The sequence below is a fragment of the Triturus cristatus genome, chromosome 2_2 (assembly GCF_964204655.1).
Source record: "Triturus cristatus chromosome 2_2, aTriCri1.1, whole genome shotgun sequence".
In the NCBI taxonomy this organism is placed as follows: Eukaryota; Metazoa; Chordata; class Amphibia; order Caudata; family Salamandridae; genus Triturus; species Triturus cristatus.
In genome coordinates, this window is record NC_140582.1 from 426281198 (window position 1) to 426299539 (window position 18342).

Sequence of the window (18342 nt, forward strand, 5' to 3'; positions counted from 1 at the left end):
CCATAAACCTCCATTTTACATATCAACTTCCCCAAAAACAAAGAAATATTTCTTAGAAATTCTATAATTCTCCATGATTCAATCTTTCTACCCGTATTGTGATTCTCCAATTGAAATTGATTTGTGTGATTATGTTCTCCCTCGTTCCTTATTTTTTGTTCTTAATCCCCAAAGGGAAAATTTTCACGCAACAAATGAACTCTAGAAAAGACCCATGATCTGTTGCCCCTACAAGCATTATCTTACATTTCCCCGTCCAAATCTCAACAAATTATGAAGTGCACATTACATCACCTCACTGGTCAGTGAGTGCAAGAATTTAATTTGTTTTGTATTAGAAAATTAGGTCCTCCTTAAAATTTCAAACACAAAACCATGCATTATATAGGTTTTGGAAAAATACAAGCACTTAAAAAAAAGATGTCAGAAAATAGAAAGATTGCAGACTCAAACAAATTGTCAACTAATACTACTAAAATCACTGTAAAAATAAGAGCATTGTCTTGAATGCCGAAACCTAATTTATCCATCAGTAGATCCAAGATTCTCCAGATCATCCTCCATGTCATTCATAGGAACATTAGGTTTCAACACTATATTTGAACTATCCATACAAAAAAAAGATTTTCAAAACATCTATTGGACAAGAATATTAGACAAAATTAGTCACAAATAAATGGCCTGGTTACCCAATCAGCACTAACTAAATAATGACATATTCAAACTATACTAAAATCCATTTTCAGCAGTACTTATCTCACACCAGCCAAAATATTTGTGCTTTTAAAGTGAGTCAGGTAATACTATTTTTACATAAATCACAGCTTGATTCTAATATTCTTACCAATTACCAGCCCATCATCAGCAAAAGTGTCATGGGAGTTCATTAGGCATGTGCAGAACCTGACAAAATAATATGTGGGTTGCAGTCACTTGCATGTCCTCTTTTGTAATATAACAAAAAATCAGTAGAGAATGGACCACTTGTCATGTGTAACCAGGGTCTTGTTTGTATTAATTCCGTCATAAAAACCCTCATATATGTACAGAGGTGGGGATGGCGGTATATCTTGATTCTCCGCCTAAGTGTATTGTTACAGCATCATCATTGGGTTTTTTTTTGTTAGTATATATGCTGACCTCCACCAGGAGGAAGACCAACAGTTTTTACAGTAGCGTCCAGAAATAAAATATAAGATAAAAAGAGGGTGTAATTGTGCTCAAGTGTAGTGAGGTTAAAATTCTCTATATCATTTAAAAAAAAAAATCTTTATTAGAGGAATATTGATATGAGAAATTAAAATAAGAGTGCGGATATAGACCAAGTTACTAGTCTACCGTACTTTCATGGGGCAACATGTTTTAGCCTTCCGTTGTAGTCTAAAGGCTTTCGTCAGGACCAGATTTAATTATAGGAACGCATTGTGGCTCCTAGTATCGTGGTTATTTTCCACTTTTATTATGAGAAGTCAGATCTGTGGTATCTGTACCTCGTAATCAAGCGATTTTCGCTTCTTCGGGATACCGAACAGCACGTTCGGAACTCAATTCGATTCCATCAAGTCATTTGCTTGTTCTAGTTCTGTTTGCGGTAACCTCCAGTGTAATATGACTCACAATGGTATTTAGTGTGTGCTAACATAATCCAGCGTAGGGTGTGTCCTCATTTGCATGGACGTGGCACACTGCTACTGCAGCCCCCCCATTGGTGCCCCATGACTACATGGGTTCCAAGGACCACCTCCAGGCATCCCCTGTTGGTAAGGGCAGTCACACACTGATCGTACCTGCAGAGAGATCTCTGCCCCCATCTGAAACTTGGCCGGGGTCACTGCCTGCACTGAAAGTCTGACCGTTAGCTTCAAACAGCCTGTCTGCCTTTCACTAATAAGCTGCTCAGAGTGCAGGGACAAGTTTGCACCTGCACTGTCAACAGCACATTTGCTGTAATAGGGAGCACTGACCTGTGGTGGAATTAGCACCCAGTTAAGGGTGCTCCATGATGAAGAGTCGTACAGTGTGGTCCATCTGTAATGCAGCCCTAGTCCTCTTCTGATTGCAATATCCAATGTAAAAAACATCTTTCCAACTCCAAATCAGCTTTGCACAAGGTTGCAGCATACCTTGGTAGGGCTGACCATGGGAGACTGATTGAAACCCTGGAATAACCAATGGGTATTTGAGATAATGTTCTCAAATGGTTTGAGTTCTGCCCGTACAAGAGATACCAATTGAACAGAACTTAACAAAAAATACGCGGATTCACCCTTACTATTCTCCATGAGGTGCATGTATTGACTTTTGGACACTCAGCTCTCTTTGAATGCTTACTGCCATCAAAAAGTGAAACCATGCAATTATTTATTGTATTCAGGAAAGAAAACTACATATCAGCCTATTTCCAGTGGCTTTTCTGCAGTGACACAAGCTCTTGTCATTTCACAACATAACTCCACAACACCATGCTTGTGGATCATCAATTAATTTATCTTGAGACTTGGTACATTACTCCTGTTGGAAAGGATATCCACTGGTACCCTTTGAAGAACAGATCATCTTTATCTCAAACATGGATATCAGATGATACAAAGTCGAGTCCAGAATTCTTCACCCAATTTCAGTATATATTGATTTGTCTTTGATCCAGGATTGCACTGGTCATCTCAAGGAAGTTAAGTAAATAGGTCCTGAAAAGCATATAAGAGTTCAGCATGCTATATCCCCACATCTTTGGATCTTCAGTTCTAGCTCGGATTACAAGCACATAAACAGTCTGAAGAGAAAACTGGTGAATTTTTTAAAAAGACAACTTTAGTGGACCTTCTCTACTGAGGGAAGTTTGAGTTTTCACAGCCAGATGGGCAGAAAATCTGGATTTTATTAAAGACACGGATAATGCAAATCTCCTTTATTGCCAGGTCACAGACAACTGCAACAATTGCAGAATCTAGAACTTCAATAACATTCCAACAAGTTATAAAATCCTCCAACACACAGCCTTCTCGCTTCTTTGGCATTGTGAGAAGGATAACTTCTAACATCTTTAACTTCCAAACCAGAGAGTTTTGATCAGTAAACATTTTTTATTCTGAAAAATAAAATCAGAACACAATCAGTAGCATTTACTCCGTTAGGGAGGGTATTTTGTGGAGAAATAATCTTATCCTCCGTGTCTTTAAAAAAATCCAGATTTTCTGTCCATCAGGCTGTGACAAATCGAAATTCTATGGCATGACACAGAGGCTAGCATTATGCAAGTTTAAAGTGCATTTAACACGTTGTCAATTGCGCTTGTAACAGGTCTAACATAACAGCTTTTAAACATGCTTTCATTGGACCAATCCGCAGTTCTAAGGGTATCCTTCAGACCTTCCCCTAGAAATAAAGCTTTGGAGGTAGAAATAAAGCTTTGGAGGCTGAGGCACCCCTATGGGAATGTGCAGCAAACATAGTAGTGTCTAGACCCGCTTCTTTCATTACCTTCTTGACCCATCGTGATAAAGTGGGAGAGGAAACTGCTTTATAAGGTAACCTGTGGGATATTGCATTTGTTCTATATTTCCTCTCAGACTCACAATCCTTCTCTCATACTCTATCAAGCATTTCACGACACAAAGTCTTTCATTCTGTGTAAAGAAAGGGTAAAAAACAGAGATTGACATTGTCTTTGTTCGTCTTTTTAAATAAAAGAAAACCCCTTAGGGCTGGTAGGCCCTGCTGCTGATGTCTAAGGCCACCATGTCTGAGGTCTGTCTAAAAAATACCAGGCACAGTAAGACAGTGAGGGGCAGGTCAACAAGGAAGTGCCGCAGTGTGGCACCGCAAGGCCTTTGGCTGCACCACCCTACGGCACTTCTGAAGCACAGGGTGCGACATATTTACAAGAATATGTCACATCTCTGTGCTTCCCCCTGCGCTGGTGCACAAACTGCACCCATGCGCTGGTGGAAGCACCCTTGCACCATGGTGCAAGGATGCCTGTGTCGTGGGGAGATTGTTTTTGTGCAGGAAGGGGCACCTTCCTGCACAAAAACAATCACTACAGGCATTTTTCTCTTTCAATGCGTGCTGTAGAATGCAGCACGCATTGAAGAGGAAAAAACGAGGAGTAATAATAGCATTTCTCCTCGTTGCGCCTCGCTACGCCACCTCTAGGGTGTCGTAGCATTCAGACGCATCTCCAGATTCACGATTTCTCGTAAATCTGGAGATGTGTCTTGTTCCTTGGTTGTTGCATGGGAACACCCACAGCAACACCCATGGAACGCCCCTTCAACGCAAAGTGCTGCATGTGAAGGGGCTGTATTTACAAGGAGAGGAAAAGTCACGCAGGGTTGCTTTTCCTCTCCTTGTAAATATGGAGGAGCCCTCTGTGCCACCAGTACGTCACGAAAAGTGATGTACTGTTGGCGCAGGAGGCTTGTAAATCTGCCCCTAAGTTTTGAGAAGAAGCCTTTAAGGGATAAGCAAGAATTTTCACCACAACTTACTAAGACCTGTAAAACATCTCTTACGTCCGTAAAGCAGCATCTTTTGCAGAAGGTGGGTTTAGTACCCGCATTCTTCGAATGATTTTTTTGGTTAGTAAGTTTTGACCCACGGAGACTCCATCTACAAGACAGTGACCTGCTGCAATAGCTATCTGTAAACATTGACTGTTCTATAAGAGAGTCCCGATGTGAACAATTCGGACAAATAGTTAACTACATGTACTAAATCAGTTGAAACAGGATTGTAGTTCCATGGTAGACACCAACAAACCCATTTCTCCCAAGCCAGTCTATATGTTTCCTTGTGCTAGGTGACCATGACCCCGATATGAGTTTGAAAGCGTCTGCCGAAAATCCTGGGATTTGCCACTTTCACCTGAAATCCTCCAGGCTATCAGTTTGAGAAGACCTTTATCTACAATAGGGTGTAATTCTCCCTCTGGACCTGTAATTATTTCCCTGAACGTCGGTATTGAGATTGGTAGGTCTATATTCCTTTCTAGTAGGATTGGGAGCCATACCTGAAACTTCAAAAGGGGTGTTATCACTGACGTGATTTCCTAATTCCTGCAAACCTGTAACAATAATCTTGGTAGTATGACAAACAGAGGGAAGCATAAGGTGCTAGTCCTCTCGAATTCTGAAGTAAGGGATCCACCCCCAAAGCCTGAGGGTCTGGCCTCCAGCTGAAAGATTTCGACAGTTGAGTGTTCAGTCTGTCTGCAAAGAGATCCACCCCAAAGGGTCCCCATATTGACTAGATACTGTGAAAGATTCCCTTATCTAAACTCCAATTGCTGGAGTCTCTGAAATTCCTGGAGAATCAATAAACGGCCCCATTTCTCAAGCCCGGGATATGTTCTGCTAAAATTGAAATGCCTTTGTTCAAGCAGTAACCCTAGAAAATCTTGGCTAAGTCCCCAAGACCCTTGGAATGAGGGCCCCCCATGTTATTAAGTCCTTGGTGAAGCAGCAAATTGCAATTGAACCTACCAGTAATTCCAAGAAGTTGATGAGCAACTCCTACTCTTGTTCTGTCCAGTGTCCCCCTGTTGATGAGTTGCCAAATCTCGCACCCCATCCTTCTAAGCTTGCGTCTGATTCTATCACTATGTTATGTTATGTTATTTGATTTTGTATAGCGCTCAGATGCCACAGCAAAGAGGCGTCCTGGCGCTTTGGAGATAGGAAAACACAACATCACAGAAATAACCAGAGGGGAAGAGACTAGGCGATGGAGAATAGGAAGGTTTTTAAAGACTTCCTAAAAAGGAGCAGGTCCGGAATGGCACGAAGAGAAGCAGGCAGCGAGTTCCAAAGGGTGGCTGCCAACACCGAAAAGGAACGACCACCTATTCGCGCTTTCTTAAAACGCGGAACGAGAGCTAAATTGGACCCTGCAGATCGGAGGGATCTGGAAGGAACATAATGGAGAATAGTCTGGGTGAGAATGGGAGGGGAGGCTAACTTGAGAATTTTAAAAGTTACGCAGAGTGCTTTAAACTTAATTCTCTGGTCTACTGGTAACCAGTGAAGATCTTGGATGGTATGACGAACAGAAGCAAACTTAGGAAGACCGACCAGCATTCTGGCCGCAGCCTTTTGAACCCGCTGAAGGCGGGCTAGTTCTGCCTGATTAACACCCAGAAGCAGAGAGCTGGCATAATCCAGTCTGGTAAGAACCAGAGCTTGCACAATGATCTGTCTGGTGTCTGCGTCAAAAAATTAAAAAATGGGCCGAAGGCACTGCAAGGCACCGAAACAGGTGCCAGCTACACGTTTGGTATGGGGGGGTGAAGGAAAGTTTATCGTCAATCCATACACCCAAATTTCTAACTTCAGCTACAGGAATGGGAACAGGACCCAACTCCAGTGGCCACCAATTGTCTCCCCATAGCCCAGTTTCCTTACCAAAGATGATAACCTCGGTCTTGGAGGCGTTGAGTTGGAGTCTATTTTCCGCCAACCAGCCTGCCACTGCCTTAAGAGCTGACTGAAAGGTAGAGGCATCCATAGTGGAGTCACCATTAAGTGCCACCGCCAGCTGCGTGTCATCGGCGTATGACACCATGGTGAGACCAAAACTACGGGCTACCTCCGCCAATGGCTGAACATATAGATTGAATAAGGTAGGGCTGAGAGCCGAACCCTGCGGAACACCCTGGGGAATGGGGCGAGGGGCAGAGACATAGGGCGGTAAAGATACCTTGAAGGTTCGATCCATAAGAAAGGAGCGAAACCATTCAAGAGCCAACTCTCCAACTCCTGCCTCCCCAAGACGCTGCAAAAGAATGTGGTGGGAGACCGTGTCAAAGGCGGCACTGAGATCCAATAGGATCAGTGCCGCCGTCTGACCCCGGTCCAGCAATTTCCTAATATGCTCCACCACCACCAGAAGAGCAGTCTCGGTACTGTGGCCCGCGCGAAAACCATTCTGAGATTTATCCAGTATATTGGCTTCCTGCAAATGAGAGGAGAGAATGCCATTCACGTGAGCCTCAGCTAATTTGGCCATCCAGGGGAGGAGGGAGATGGGACGGTAGTGTTCTAATTTAGCAGGGTCAAGGGAGGGTTTTTTAAGAATAGGTATGACGGTCGCCTGCTTCCAAGCAGTGGGGACACTACCAGTGCTAAGAGAGAGATTAATAAGGCTATGCATAGCCGGATAACAGCACTCAGCACATTCCCGAAACTGAGTAGGTCTCATAGGGTCATCAGGGGACCCAGATTTGACTTTGTTTGTCAAAGCTTTGAACTCCTCTTGTGTAGGGCTGGGAATAACCTGTAGCCGCTTGGAGGTCAATGGGGCTCTGATATTCTCAGTGATGGAAAGATGTGAGAATGACATGTAGATGGCATCGACCTTTTCAACAAAGAACGAGGCCAAATCCTCACAGTGAGCCATAGATGCTGGAAACGTGGTGGCAATCTTTCTGCTAGTGAGGTCCTTACAAACCCTAAAGATAACCTTAGTCGGGTTCGTACTGTTCTTAATCTCCTGGGAGTAGAAGGCTGCCCTAGCTGTACATATGGCCTGGTGGTACATTCTGGTGCAGGTCCTATAAGCTGATTTAAGGTCAGCATCATAGGTTCTGCGCCATGCGCGTTCCGCCTTTTTACAGGAAGATTTCATCAGCTTAAGGGATTCATTATACCAAGGGCTGGAGGGGCTAGATCTAGTCTTACTCCACCTAGCAGGTATAAGAATATCCAATGAGTGGTCCAACCACTTACAGAAGCTGTCATAGCCAAGGGAGACTTCTTTAGGAGGATGAGGATGGTGCTTCATCAAAAGATGGTGAAAATGCTCTAAATTCAGGTTTCTCCAGGGACGTTTGAGAATATCAGGAGTCTTATTCCTAAGGGGAGGAATATTAGTGGCAATATGCGTCTCGATCAAATAATGATCGGTCCAGGCCATAGGCTTGGGCTGGAGCACTGAAATATTAGTCAAGATATTCGTCACAAAGGGGTCAAGCAAATGTCCGCCAATATGAGTAGGTGATTCTACCAATTGGAATAAATGAAAAGCTTCAAGATCAGCCAAAAAACTGTGCACCGAATTGGAGAATGGAGCATCCATATGCAAGTTAAGATCTCCAATGATCGTAAAATTGGCTGTTTTCATGACAATAGAGGAGACCACCTCCAGAAGACTGAGACGGAAAGCGCTCTCGGGACCAGGAGGCCTGTAAATTAATAGTCCCGAGAAAGTAAAATGAGGATTTACAGTGATGTTAAAATGCGCGCTCTCACATCCAGCTATAGTGGCCGGATTCCAGGCACACGGATAACATGTTTTAACTGCAACCGCAATGCCTCCGCCTCTAGCGTGACGATGAAGCGAGTGCATAATATATCCCGCTGGGAGGGCTAGATTTATAACCGCCATAGATTGGTCATGAAGCCAAGTTTCAGTAAAAAAAAAGATATCTGGGTTCTCATCAGTAATCAAAGAAAATACTTCGTGAGAATGAGAGGCCAACGATCTCACATTCAGGTGAAAAATTTTGAGGGCAGGATGGGTGACTGAGCTCGAAACAGAATCAGACATATAAGCCCTAGAGGCTATGGGTTGGCGACTCATTATAGGCAATGGAGTCAATAATTTGAAGGAACAAGTAGGACATTGATATGGTCCACTTAATGGATCCAAGGCACCATAGTGGCAACCACTTACCCCACTACGCAGCCGACGCAGGTCTCCGGCAGCTATCATCCTGAAACGACCAGAGTGCCCTGCCCTAGCCCTGCCTTAGCGCTGACGGGCGCAGACGGGCAGGACTCTGGCGAGACTCAGGCGTAGGGAAGGCGTGACCGCTGCGCGTGACCGCTTAGCTTCAAGCGAGCATTAAGTAGGTGCGTGGCGGCGAACAACGCTAGAGCGCTAACCCCCAAGAAGGGAATTGCCTTCCCGATATGTCGTCGTCCCGTGTCACGTGACCCAGAAGCCCCGGAACCCAGACCCGCAAAAGAGCGGTGATATTACTCCAATTATGTGCGGTAAGGGGCGGGGAGGGTCGCAGCAACAGGATAAAAGCAGGGGAAATGTAAGTAAATCAACATAAATACAAAATAGGGCAGTTTAAAAGATAGCGCGAGCCACAATACAGCGCTTGTCCCAGTAACGCTGCAAGCGCGGTGGTCACCTTCTCCAGGCTGACCCCGTGTCCAAGCTCACCTTAAGTAGGTGCGTGGCGGCGAACAACGCTAGAGCGCTAACCCCCAAGAAGGGAATTGCCTTCCCGATATGGCGTCGTCCCGTGTCACGTGACCCAGAAGCCCCGGAACCCGGACCCGCAAAAGAGCGGTGATATTACTCCAATTATGTGCGGTAAGGGGCGGGGAGGGTCGCAGCAACAGGATAAAAGCAGGGGAAATGTAAGTAAATCAACATAAATACAAAATAGGGCAGTTTAAAAGATAGCGCGAGCCACAATCCAGCGCTTGTCCCAGTAACGCTGCAAGCGCGGTGGTCACCTTCTCCAGGCTGACCCCGTGTCCAAGCTCACCTTAAGTAGGTGCGTGGCGGCGAACAACGCTAGAGCGCTAACCCCCAAGAAGGGAATTGCCTTCCCGATATGGTGTCGTCCCGTGTCACGTGACCCAGAAGCCCCGGAACCCAGACCCGCAAAAGAGCGGTGATATTACTCCAATTATGTGCGGTAAGGGGCGGGGAGGGTCACAGCAACAGGATAAAAGCAGGGGAACTGTAAGTAAATCAACATAAATACAAAATAGGGCAGTTTAAAAGATAGCGCGAGCCACAATACAGCGCTTGTCCCAGTAACGCTGCAAGCGCGGTGGTCACCTTCTCCAGGCTGACCCCGTGTCCAAGCTCACCTTAAGTAGGTGCGTGGCGGCGAACAACGCTAGAGCGCTAACCCCCAGAAGGGAATTGCCTTCCCGATATGGCGTCGTCCCGTGTCACGTGACCCAGAAGCCCCGGAACCCGGACCCGCAAAAGAGCGGTGATATTACTCCAATTATGTGCGGTAAGGGGCGGGGAGGGTCGCAGCAACAGGATAAAAGCAGGGGAAATGTAAGTAAATCAACATAAATACAAAATAGGGCAGTTTAAAAGATAGCGCGAGCCACAATACAGCGCTTGTCCCAGTAATGCTGCAAGCGCGGTGGTCACCTTCTCCAGGCTGACCCCGTGTCCAAGCTCACCTTAAGTAGGTGCGTGGCGGCGAACAACGCTAGAGCGCTAACCCCCAAGAAGGGAATTGCCTTCCCGATATGGCGTCGTCCCGTGTCACGTGACCCAGAAGCCCCGGAACCCGGACCCGCAAAAGAGCGGTGATATTACTCCAATTATGTGCGGTAAGGGGCGGGGAGGGTCACAGCAACAGGATAAAAGCAGGGGAAATGTAAGTAAATCAACATAAATACAAAATAGGGCAGTTTAAAAGATAGCGCGAGCCACAATCCAGCGCTTGTCCCAGTAACGCTGCAAGCGCGGTGGTCACCTTCTCCAGGCTGACCCCGTGTCCAAGCTCACCTTAAGTAGGTGCATGGCGGCGAACAACGCTAGAGCGCTAGCCCCCAAGAAGGGAATTGCCTTCCCGATATGGCGTCGTCCCGTGTCACGTGACCCAGAAGCCCCAGAACCCGGACCCGCAAAAGAGCGGTGATATTACTCCAATTATGTGCGGTAAGGGGCGGGGAGGGTCGCAGCAACAGGATAAAAGCAGGGGAAATGTAAGTAAATCAACATAAATACAAAATAGGGCAGTTTAAAAGATAGCGCGAGCCACAATACAGCGCTTGTCCCAGTAACACTGCAAGCGCGGTGGTCACCTTCTCCAGGCTGACCCCGTGTCCAAGCTCACCTTAAGTAGGTGCGTGGCGGCGAACAACGCTAGAGCGCTAACCCCCAAGAAGGGAATTGCCTTCCCGATATGGCGTCGTCCCGTGTCACGTGACCCAGAAGCCCCGGAACCCGGACCCGCAAAAGAGCGGTGATATTACTCCAATTATGTGCGGTAAGGGGCGGGGAGGGTCGCAGCAACAGGATAAAAGCAGGGGAAATGTAAGTAAATCAACATAAATACAAAATAGGGCAGTTTAAAAGATAGCGCGAGCCACAATACAGCGCTTGTCCCAGTAACGCTGTAAGCGCGGTGGTCACCTTCTCTATCTCTGGTTCTTCCCCAAAGATGGCTCTGCCATTTCATGCTTCTGCATTCTTTAACCACCAGAGTAGTTCCTTCCTTGAGTCTGGGTCCAGAGATAGAAGTTGGGAATAGGATTCACTTGGTTCTCTATGCTTTGGCTTTGAGTCTTTGGAGAGCTCGGTAGTATAAGGGGGCTGGGTAGATAGCTTGGATCGTTGAGGATAGGAGACCTAGAATCCTTGCTAGGGCTCTCAGATGGAATTCCTTTTCTCTAATCTTTTCCTAAATTTTTTGCGAAGTTTCCTTTGCTTTTCTCCAGGTAATTTTAATTCCGCCCATATCATGTTTATGACAAAGTCCAGAAACTGTGTTTCATGGCTTGGGACCATGCATAATTTTTTCTAGTTTATTACAAACCCCAAGTGTTCTAATAGGTTTATGGTAAGGTCTGTGTGGCGTGACACCACTTCCTTGGGCTTGGCCATTATTAGGATATCATCTAAGTAGAGTATTAGTCTTACTCCTCTTGCTCTGAGTCATTCTGCTATGGGACGAAGCCCTCTGGTGAAGCACCAAAGGACTGAGAAAAGACCGGCGGGGAGGCTGCAGAACTGCCAAAGTCTGCCCCCATATAAATTGAAGACATTTTTGATGCGGTGGCCAAATTAGGATAGTCAGGTATGCGTCTTTCAGATCTAGATGGGTTAGCCAATCCCCATTCCTTAATACATCTCTTAAGAGGTGCACCCCTTCCATTTTGAAATGGTGGTAAACCAGCCATTTGTTCAACTCTTTCAGGTTTATTACTGGTCTTGATCCTCTCTCCTTCTTTTCCACCAGAAAGGTGAAAACCCAGATTCAATGCTCTCTCAAATTGACCCTTTGGTCAGTAAGTCCTCTACTTCTTATGACACTGGGACTGTATCTTCCTGTGAGAATACATTTCGGGGGGGGGGGGTTCTTTTCAGTGGTGTAGCAATGAGTTTGATTTTGCATCCCGTGACTGTATCTAAAACCCAGGGGTCTTGAGTTACCTAATTCCATTTCCCAGAGAATTGGGCTAGTCTCCCTCCCACCTTTATAGGGATGTGTGAAAGGTCTTTGGTATTTCTTACCTGTCGAGAAGCCCCCTTGTCTCTACTCACCTCTGAATCCTCTGCCGTGAGCTGTGTGTCTGGCGATAGAAGGTGGAGTGGGAAACTAAGCTTGAGTGTGTAAATCTTTGGCCGTGTCCGATTTAGGGTCTTGAAAAGCTTTGGCCACGGCCGAGGAACCGACCCCTTGTTCTCCCGGCCCTGCCAAAAATCCTATCCTGAAATACTCTTTTGATATCCTTCCAAATGGAGCTGAATACTCCTACGTACTTGGCCATATCTCTAATGTCTCTAATGAGGTCGTCCCCAAAAAGTAGGCCCTGGGACACTGCTCCTCCTTGTTTCGTGGCCAGTTCAGCCTGCATTGGGTCAATTTTGAGCAGGATACGTTTTCTTCTCTCATTGGAAAATGTGGTGTTGTCATTCCCTAGGAGACAAATGGCTTTTTACGCCCATTGGCGCAATTCCTTCCGGTCAATGTGGGAATCATCTCGATAGGTCCCTTCTGCCATTTCAAACATTTTTGTGAGTGGGCCAATGATATCAAGTAGGGGATCCTGACAGGAAATGAGGCCTTTGTCAAGGCCTTTCCTAGGGTCTAATTCTGGGGTTGAGGCAACTTCATCTGATAGGGAGGGGCGTGAGCATTCAGATCTTAGGTGACACCTGACTTCTTTCGGTATGCCTTTGCGGAGCCAGAAGGAGAGGCACTCCGCAATATGCTGAGAAGGGGTCCATTTTGGGGATAGGGGATGTTTAATGAGGAGTGGGTCGAACATACTTTCCCCAAATGGGTCCACAATGCCCATTTTTGACACAGAGGACTTTGGAGCCTCGTCATTTGTTTCAATATTCCTTTGTTCAATCTCCGTAATATTTGTATCCAAGTCGGAGGAGTAAGAGAGGTTAATTTCATCCTCCAAGTCATCATCACTGTCGATGGGTATACTGACTGGGCCTTTTTCTTGCCCGTCTGTAGTGCCCAAGGCACCGTCCGATTCACAGCCAATGCGTGATGTCATCTAATTGGAGGGCTTAGATTTTTTAACTCCTTTAGTTATGTTATACCCTGCAGCTCTTTTTCTCTAGGCCTTGCTCGCACCATCTGCCCCTTCAGGGTGTCTTGCGCTAGCAACTGGCCAGCCTTTTTTTGGAGAGAGCCTCCAATTTTTTATTGATTGTGTCATCTAACAACCACATTACTTTATCTATAGCTTTGTTTATGAGCTCTTCCATCTTATTCTCCATAGTACTTACTGAGGGATCAAGGGACATGGTGAGAGGTAAGTAACTTCCAGGGTTGTTGGCCTCTGTACAAAGGTAGCAGCTGTTGTCAGTTGGGTGGACTACAACTTCCACCATGTATGTGGCCTGTTCTTCAGGGCTTTACCTCTAAAGTCCTTTTCCTATGTTTGTGCTCCAGAAATCATACTGTTTCCACCTTTAAAAAAGAATGTATACTGTACCGTGCAATGGTTACGCATCGCACGGGTGTGAGGGGATCAGTGAATCAGCCGCCTCTGGGCCTCTCGTCTGTCAGGTGAGTCAGTAGGAAAAACATGATGTTTATTTATTGCAGAGGCCAGCGAGGCACGTGCCGTGCTGATATTCTCGTTCACGTCGCGCTCGTCAGCCTCGGGAAGTTAGCTTCCGCGAGTCGTTCTCCAATGTTGATTCCAGCTCGCGGGTTATTTTCCATTAAAGCCCTATTGCTATAGCAACAGGCGTGCTCTTTATTTACTTTCATGAAAGAGCTGACTGAAGCTCAAGAGCGGTCTTGGCAGGAGAGACCGATGTGATGTAGAGGCATAGTTTTCGGCCTTGAGGAGCCGAAAGAGACACCACATAGGCTCGGGTGCGGAGTTGGGGGGACCTTCAGCTCGAGCCTGTAAACGAAAAAGTTCATAACTTTAGAAAGGTACCACCCACTTTCCCCAGCATTTTTGCAATAATCTAAGCAATTTCTAAGAAATTAGGGATTAGGCATAAGGGGGACACAAGGAAGGGTGGCAGTATTCGTTATGGGGGTTGGGTCGGGTGGTACAGGTACAGGTAAACAAGCATGCAGCACTAACAACAAAGTAGTTGATAGGGGCTGTACTTATCTGTGAGCAGCATCAACAAAGACGGGACAAGGCTGCATGTTAGAGGATTTTATAACTTGTTGGAATGTTATTGGAGTTCTAGATTCTTCAATTGCTGCTGCTGTTAGCTGGCAATAAAGGAGATTTGCATAATGTTAGCCTCCATGTAATGCCATAAAATTATTTTAACTCCTGGTATTGCACCCTACAGAGCAGTGATAGAGTGGGTCACTGCTTGCTAGCAGTTCCTGTCTTCCATAGGCGCTGAAAGAGGGGTTACAGGGTTGGGGGGGCAGTCAGATTTGCTGTTCTAACTCCAGTTGCTGCAACATTGGCAACAGGGCGTATATTTCGGTAGATCACATTTACTAATCTAACGCTAGTCCCACAAACATTAGGGAAAGTGCACATGGATGGGGGGAGAGGGGTATAATTTATTATTCTAACTCCCACAACCATTCAGGATAGTGAATATATTTGCTGGGAAGATTTACTAATACATCTACAGCGCCACAAACATTGGGGAAAGGACATATATTTGTGTAACAAATTAGCAAAAATTAACAAATTGCTCTGAAACCCATTTACATATTATTATTTTTGTTATTATTATTAGTAGTAGTAGTAGTACTACTATAATTATTAGTAATATCAAGCTGCCAGTAAGCCCTAAAGGGTAGAATAAAATAAACATGTAGTTGTATAATAATTTAGAATTAAGTAAATGAGCAAATAAACAACTGTGAATAGAAAATAGTTTTAAAGGTATTTAATTAATGAGGCATTATTAATTAATATACCGTTTAAACAACACTATCCACACAACTTCCCAATAAACCCCCACAACTCAAGCAAATAATAATAAGATAACTTAATAATGATAAAATATTTAAATAATTAAATAAACATTAATTAGCATTTAAAATTCAACAAGTAGTATTAAATAGCATATGTTTGAAATAAAACACTACCCACTGAATTCCCTAGAAATCCTCATAATCTGACAAAATAAAAACTAATGCATAGATAAATAATTCCATAAAAATAAAATTAACTTTAAAAAATTAACAATATTTCATAAAAAATGTATTAAATAAAACTCTATCCATATAATACCCAATACACCCTTTAAACTGAAAAACATATACCACATATTAAAAATAATAATTTAGTGTATATTTCTAAATAAATAATTTCATAAAAATAGATAAAACCCACATTTTGTATCTCATTCTGTTAAAAATACTATAACGATATACCTAATATTTTCTTCCTCAATATTTTTGTTGTCATCATAATACTACGGCCACTCAATATTTTGTATTCGATATTCAGGATCTGTACTATTGAAAAGTACACCAGGAGAGGGATGACCCAAGTGTATTCCACATCAAATAGCCCCTGTAGTTGAGTGTATTAGCTTGATTCCTATATATTGACTGTGGGTTGAGTGGAAGTATCGGATCCAAACCCTGGCAGGACGAGGCCCACTCCACCATTTTTGTAACCGTTTCAGTAGAAATCTTGTTCCATCGTGTCAAAGGCAGCAGAGAGGTCAAGGAGTATTAGGTACGTTTTCTTGTCTTCATCTTGGGGTTTTCCTCTGATGTTTGTGAAAATGGTTTCAGTGTCCTTCAAGGGCCAGAAGCAAGACTGATGGTCATGGAGAAGATGGCGCAGCACCATGCACTCTTGAAGATGTCTTGTAACCTCCTTTTCCATGGTTAATGTAGAGTAGGTAAGGTAGATATTTGTTAGTCATTTGCTGGGATCCTCAGAAATGATGGGTCTATTTTTCAGCAGAGGAGTGATTTTGATGTGTTTCAGATGGGATGTTCAGTTTAGAAGAGAGGCTTTTGTCACATTTGTAATGTCAGCAGCAAGTAAGGGGAAGAATAGTTAACAAATTACAAGTGGAGATTGTCAGGCTGAACACCTCATTTGCCAAAGAACTTTTGTCAGTAATCTATTAACATAAGCCCAATGGCCTTATTATGACTTTGGCAGTGTAGGAGCCGGGCCGCCATGCTGCCATATCACGCCACACTGCCAATGCCAAAACATACCGCCTGCCAGATTATAACTTTTGAAGTCGCTGGCAGGCAGTTCTTTGGCATTCCCCTGGCGGTGCCATTGAAATAGGCGCCGCAATGGGAACGTCAAAGCATGTTCCTGCACAGACCGAAATGCACAATGTTGTGCCTTTCATTCTGTTCAGAAACATGGGGGTGCATGCAGACAAAGGGCACATCATGAGCCCCCCTTGCATGCACTCCATGGTGCAGAGGCACAAGGGAGCCCTCACTTTCACACATTTCATGGCGGTCGCACTGCCATGAAAAGTGCTGTGGTGAGGAAACTCCTAATAGGCTTGGTCATACCACAACGGCACCACCAGCATATTAAGGGCCTCAGACTGCTGCGCCACCACCAGGGATCGTGGATCCCTGGTTGCAGCAGCGGTCCCCTGGCGGTTCAACTGCCGCTGTCCTAATGTGGCAGGTGGACTGCCACCACGTGTTTGGTGGTCCATTGGACCGCTGAACTCGTAATAAGGGCCCAAATTAGCACAAACGTTACATAAAAGTTTTACATCCCCTATTAAACAAAGTATGTTTTGACGTGTTTTGTATGCAACACACTCTGGGATTGTGTAAGTGACTTGCAACCTCTTCTGTAATGCCAACATGATTTTCCCCTTGGCACATAAATTGCAGTACATCATATAATTTTATTTGGTGCCTTTCCCCCACATAAATGAGGTTATTCCTGCTGCTGTCGGTTCATGTGCGATCACTAGTGTGGTGTAAAGTGGCAGAGCTCCTGCCTCAGACAATGCATTGTAAAGGCCTCTCTCAATTACCAATTGCCTCCTATCACTGACAAATTTCGACTGCCCTGATGCACAAATATACAGTAGTGGCTGGGCCACGCTGTATGGATGTGTGCATTGAACCTTCTTTCAGTGTTTGCTCGCCTAAGTATTTCAGCAAGGATTGGGCAGTTCTTGATGGCATTCTGCCTTTCAATGTTCTGGGTACCCCTACTAAGACAGTGGCTATCCCTTTCACACCAACAAAATGGCAGATGTGCTCACCTTTCCGACAGCTACAGTAATGAAATTAAAATATTTTTTTGTATAGCACACTAATGCCCAGTAGAGGGCAGGTGCACTCTAATGGAGTGTGCCTAGGCCCTTTTGGATAGGATCCACATTTGTGATGGAGATGAGACCACAAAATTGCATTTGACATAGGATACATGTCTTTGTATTCTGTTCAACCTAGATGGCATACATAATAAGGCTTTATGACGTGATGTGCAGTCTGGGCAATCCCCTTACTCTTCAAATTATGGAGGAGATCAGCAATATAAAAAATGTGTAACTGATAGTAATGAGTCTATGCAGCTGACCTGGTCTACAAGTATATTATGCAGAGTAACAGCTTCAGATTGCACTCACTAGTTTGATGGAGGATCTCATACAGAGATCATAGTGCTCCAGCTATGAAATCTCTTCACTGCCCCTCAGTCTTGTAACAAGTAGCTTCTATAGTAGAATATTTGACCCACAATGTAATTTATCATGTTCGGCAATATATAGTTCAACAAAGTTGCTGATTACATTACATTTTAGAATCATTTCATGTCAAATCTATATAACAAATGTAATATTGGATAATATATGGAGGGGTTGTACATTCTCTCTTTAAAGTGTTCAGGTTTTCCCTGCTGTTAAAATGTTTGGGTCATGGTTTGGTACCTATTTTCAATATATGGTCTTCATTTATTACAGGTTTGACCCTCAAAAAGGATTTTGGTGCCAGCTAATAGAAGGAGGGAAAACGAAATGCCTTGGTAAAAGTAAAGGTCGGAAGTATCCACCAATGGATTTTGAGGTACGCTATCTTGCTGATTTTAATACACAATTCTCAGATTGCAGAATAAAGCCTTTATGAATAAGGCTAATAAGCATTTTGTGATGCATGATTTTGTATAGCCTCTCCATCAGGGCTTCTCCAGTGCCAATTCTAAAACACCTTGGTCTGGTGTA

General features: G+C 44.4%; 1 protein-coding gene across 1 annotated transcript in view; it reads left to right on the plus strand.

Moving 5' to 3' along the window:
- Positions 1-18342, plus strand: part of LOC146862311 (N-heparan sulfate sulfotransferase 4) — a 1181511-nt gene that overhangs the window by 1104623 nt on the left and 58546 nt on the right. The window contains exon 13 of the mRNA XM_085643256.1: positions 18085-18187. Within this exon, the coding sequence (XP_085499382.1) occupies positions 18085-18187 (103 nt within the window). The remainder of the gene's footprint in view (positions 1-18084; positions 18188-18342) is intronic.